Genomic DNA, 4,979 nt, shown 5'->3' with positions numbered 1-4,979 from the left:
AGGTACCTCTTTTAGACACAGCCCTAGTATTCTGGCTTTAACTCAGTTTCTTCCCCCTCTCTTCTGAACCCAAGCCATTGTTTAAAGCCCCATCTGCTGTCCCACTGCTCAGACCCTCCCTTTTGTGCTGCTAGTTTCTACTCAAAGTTCCTGCAGGACTAATGCTTTTAAAATGAGGTCTAAAAAATGAGTACTAATCAAGAGTATTATTTTTTAAACAGAACTGCCTTTTTCTATTCTTTATATAAACTCTATTGTGTTGGTGTAACAAGGCACTATTTTTAAATGTTTTTAAATTTTTTCTCCCATAGCACTTAAAAGATATTTTGTAAAGACGTTGCTGTAAAGATTTTGTAATAAAATGGTCTAAGGGCTCCTTCTCCAACATTACCATTTTTAAAAAATGTTTTAAAGGCTAGAAAACAACTTATGTATATTCTGTATATGTATAGCAGCACATTTCATTTATGGAAATATGTTCTCAGAATATTTATTTACTAATATATTTATCTTAAGCCATGTCTTATGTTGAGAGTGTGACATTGTTGGAATAATCATTGAAAATGACTAACATGAGGCCCTGTAAATACATGATAATTGCACACAGATTTTACATATTTGCCGACCAAAAATGATTTAAAACAAGTTGTAGTCTTCTATGGTTTTGTAACAAATTGTACAAATGACTGTAAAAAAAAATACAATTTTATCAAGTACATGTTATATGTTGTCATTGCTCTGTCTGGTAAAGGTCTACACATTCCACGAAGGAGTTTTGCATGAAGCAATGCCTTTAACTTCAGCTTGCTCATGAGAGCATCCATATACTTCCCTCTCCAGTTAACACAGAGTTCAGGTTATTGAGGATTTAGGTGGAGCATCTGATAGAAAGTGTGGAATTGTGTCCTTGAGATGTGGGTAGTTTTCCTGCTCAGCCCTATGTGGAGGGAAGGAAATGGTAGTCAATCCTAGCAGTCCACCTTTTAAAAATTGGGACTTAGGGTGGATATAAACCATCAGCTTCATCTGCAGGATTTTTCGTAGCTGGGAGACAGAGACTCTCAAACCCCAAGGGAAAGGGGCTTTTAGGAAAAAAGCCCCAAGCATCCAGCCCTCAAAATTACCTGCTCATGAGAGTGGAGGGGGGCTCAGTCTGAAATGAATCTTGTACACATTTGTCATGTTTCCTGAGGAGGGTAGTTAACTGATTTGTAGAGCATTTTGAGATAACATGAAAGGTGCAAAATGGTGTTTATTTTTTAGACATCTAGCAGAGAATATCCTCAACGTGTGAGTTCCTGTTTCTATTTCTCCCTCTTTAACTTGGGCCATTTCTTGGGCACAGGCTCCTTGTTGACCTCCAGCCATGGCCTGCCCGGCAATGGGTCCTTCTGAGCACCTTCTGGGGTGGCAGCCTGGCTGCACAGAGCCTCCCAGAGCTTTTGTTTGATGGCCTTGCCCAGCTCCAAGCTGTACCTCTTGGGGGTCCCTGAAGGATTCCACAGCATCGGCTCAACCACAGCGTGGTACAGAGCCTGGTAACCCTCTGTGGGTAGGCCATGGATGGTTAGCATGTCTGACAACTGCTGTCTCTTTCTGGCTTCAGGAAGCAACTCCTGGCCCTTCCAGGCTGCTCTCCCAATGTCCCTGCGTAGCACTTGGGTGGTAGCCACATGTTCAGCATATCTGTTCTCAAGATCTTGGCTGACTGTTACTTTTTTCTCCTTTGAACTTGCTTTACTCTAGCCAGGAAGAAAGCAGAGAAGTCAAAGCTAAAACTTGAGAAGGGAGCTCAGAATAATTATCTTGGATTTGTGTCCCAGAGTCTTGGTTACAGCCACAACCAACATTTGTCTAGTGTGTTCTAGTTTACTGAATTCCTTCATGTATACCACTGCATGCATTCCCTATAACCCTGTAAGGTCAGCAGGAGACAACTTTAAAAGCAAGGAAACTGGAATTGGTTTGCCCAAGGCCACACAGCTAGAAAGTTAATAACCACAGTTGTCATCTATTGAATGCCACACAGGATCCTAAGCATTTAGTCTGCCAGGCTCTATTCAAAAGCCTTTTGCATCTATTTACTCATTTAATCCTCAAAACCCTATGAGGAAAGGGCTATTATCCCCCGTGTTAAAGATGACAAAAACCAAGGCAAGAAGAGCCTAAGCCTACTGTTGTCCTTAATTATAGTCAAAGCTGAGATTTGAACCTGACATCCAAGCTCCAGGGCGCATTCTGAGCTCTGCTGGCCACCATGCGTGATGGAGGTGGACTCAGATCAGGCCTCTAGATGTCAAGTTCTCCATGGAAGTTCATAGCCAGGTCTTGGTCACCTCTGCTGTTCCAGTGTGCATGCCTGTGTGCTCTAACCATACCCTGGCCTTTCCCTTCATGTCAAGCTCCTTTCATCTGTGTTTATGAAAGCCACTTCACCCTCCTATAGAACTAGGTAGGGTATAAATAACATGCCCCCAGATCTGGTGCTCTCTCCACTGTATCATGCTGCTACTGCCCCCCTCTCCCCCCACAATCCTGTCTTCAACTTTAGGATTTCCTCTGCATCATATAAATCTTTTAAGCGTTAAGTGTTCTCTAGCTGACATTTCCCTCTCCCCACCCCATCATATTTTCTCCACCACCAGCCATGATCTACCTCATTGATGCCTCCTGCAGGCCGCCTGCGCCTAGGTGAGCCTGGCTGCTGCCCCACAGGCTGCTTGCTCTTGGAACTGATGGAGTTTCTTATCCTGCCCCGCCGAGTGGCTTTCACTGCTGAATTGTCCTTGGGCTTTAATTTCTTTGAGGGTTTTGCTTCTCCAAACTTGCGTGGTACTGGGCAGCATTTATCCTTCAGTTGTCGCCTGAGCACCAGCTTAACCAGGGAGAATGAACTGGCAACGAATGGGTTCTTTACAACTTCCCAAGAAGAGGTGGTACCTGGTGCTGGTGCACTGATGTTCTGCTTTGCACATGTTCTGGCCGTCCAGATGTTGGTGAGAGCTGGTGAGTCCACATAGCAATCCTGAAACCTGGTGTTCAGTAAGATAGACTGCCGGAGTCCATAGGTAGGGATGCTGGGGTCTCGTCTCACATAGATTGGATGCTAGAATTATAAAGAGAGGGAAAGGGAACAAAAAAGACCAATTCTCGAGCAGAGACCAGAAGGTCTATTTTGGAGGCAAAGTATTAACATCTTTTTAGAGACCATTTCTTTCACACCCATCTTAGAAATCTATCTACACATCCTCTCTCCTGTTTACCAAAGACTTTTGTACCAAGGTCACAGTGATATTCAGCCTCTCAAAGAACACAGCGTGCTTGGACTGGAAGTGGAGGGCCAGCGAGCTAGCTTTACAGGGAATCAAAGACAATTCCTGTCTGCTGGAAAGGTAAGGGAACCCATAGCAGGAAAAGGATGGGAGATAGAATCACTTGAGATTCCTATAGGAGCTGTAATCACTCCTCAACCATGCTGCCTCAGAGAAATGACAGCAGGTAAAGTCCTGCCAAATCCTGAATACACTTTCTGACCAGACTGCCATGAGCCAAGAAAAGCTGCTAAACAGGGAAATACACACTGGGGTTCTTAAAGGCAAAAGCACAACGTAAATGATGCTGGCCTCCATTTCCGGACACCAGCAGAGAACAAGAGAACAATCTGGATAGATCAGAATCACACATTTAGAGAAACCTGGCTTTCTAAGAAATGTCATCTATAAAAAAATAAAATCACCTTACCATATTTCGGTTGCCTTAAATTTTATTTTAGCTAGCTTAGTAGGGGAAAGAAGGATGTATTTTCTTTTCCCTTTTTTTCCCTCTTGCTCTCTTTTTTTGATTTGTTTGTTAGTTTTAATATATCTAGTCGCCTATCTTTCTCTGCCTCAGTCACGTATGGGCAAATTGCAGTTTGCTTAGATTTGGGCAGGCAGTTTTGAACCATTATCTCTAGTATTTGTGATGTCACTTTGTTTTGTGATGTGGGTGTAGGTGGGCGTTACATCATTGAATTTTATAGTTAAATTATGTTGGAGGAAGTTCTATTTTGTTGTGTTTACAGTCTCAGGAACTTCTGAAGTCCTCATTTCCCTCAAAATAGCTTGGGTGAATTTGGAAGGTCCTAACATTCTTAAGAAGTATGCTTTGCACGCCATGTAGTCAAATATGCAGACCAGATTTGTGGATACAGGTAGTGAGATGCATTCTTACATGTGCAAAAGTGCCCTTCTTCGTGCACATAAAGAAGGTACTGTTAAATTCTCAGAATAGCTGCCAAGGTTAGGGACCAGAAATGAAAGAACACGTTCCTGCAGCCCTGGGCACCTCTCCCTCCATGTCTCTCCCCGGGAGACGACATGGTTTCTGGAATGTGGTTTTATTTTACATCCCATGGCAAATGCAGTAATTAGAGCTGTTAGCAGTGTCAAGGGCTTGAAACAAGAACAAAGACGCCTCTTCCTGGGAACTCTTGGGCAATGCCTTGCTCCTTATCAGGTGCTTGTCCTGTTGGTGGTTTTGATATTTCATACGCAAAATGCCAAAGGAGGCTCCCTCCTGAGGGGGAGGAGAGCGAAATGATGGAAAAACAGAGTGTGAGTCTGGCAGGCGTTCCTGGAATCACATGTGTTGCCTGTTTGATTTTTTTCGAGTGTTGTCCCTGGAGTGAATCAAAGTCTACAGGCAGACCGCACCGCAGGCCATGGTAGAACCACCTCCAGGCCCTCGGCATCTGGACCCACAGACGCTTAGGAGGACAATGGGGCCCATTCAGCAGCCAGCCCTGGCCTCACCTCCAGAGAGGTGGGTCAGTTTTAGAGCAGGGCGTTGGAAAGGGTTTGTCTTTGGGAAGGGTTTGCGAATGTCTGGAGACTGGGCAAGCAAGCATCCTTTCAAAGCTGGTGAATCCCAGAGAGGTGGCATCAGGCTCTTGGGCTACTGTCTCCCTTTACTCTGCATTGTGGGGACAGAAGGGGAAA

The 4,979-nt window shown here is 44.2% G+C and overlaps 1 protein-coding gene across 1 annotated transcript; it reads right to left on the bottom strand.

The window, feature by feature from the left end:
* Positions 1-1,235: 1,235 nt before the first annotated feature.
* CUNH22orf31 (chromosome unknown C22orf31 homolog) lies at positions 1,236-3,793 on the bottom strand. The gene is made up of 3 exons (XM_036276440.1): positions 3,742-3,793; positions 2,657-3,106; positions 1,236-1,742 (listed from the first exon to the last, which is right to left on the bottom strand). Exons 1-3 carry the CDS (start codon positions 3,742-3,744, stop codon positions 1,305-1,307), a joined length of 891 nt encoding a protein of 296 aa, XP_036132333.1. The 5' UTR covers positions 3,745-3,793; the 3' UTR covers positions 1,236-1,304.
* Positions 3,794-4,979: the final 1,186 nt, after the last annotated feature.

The sequence above is a fragment of the Molossus molossus genome, unplaced genomic scaffold (genome assembly GCF_014108415.1).
Source record: "Molossus molossus isolate mMolMol1 unplaced genomic scaffold, mMolMol1.p scaffold_m16_p_22, whole genome shotgun sequence".
Taxonomy (NCBI): domain Eukaryota; kingdom Metazoa; phylum Chordata; class Mammalia; order Chiroptera; family Molossidae; genus Molossus; species Molossus molossus.
This window is presented reverse-complemented; position numbering and strand designations above follow the sequence as displayed.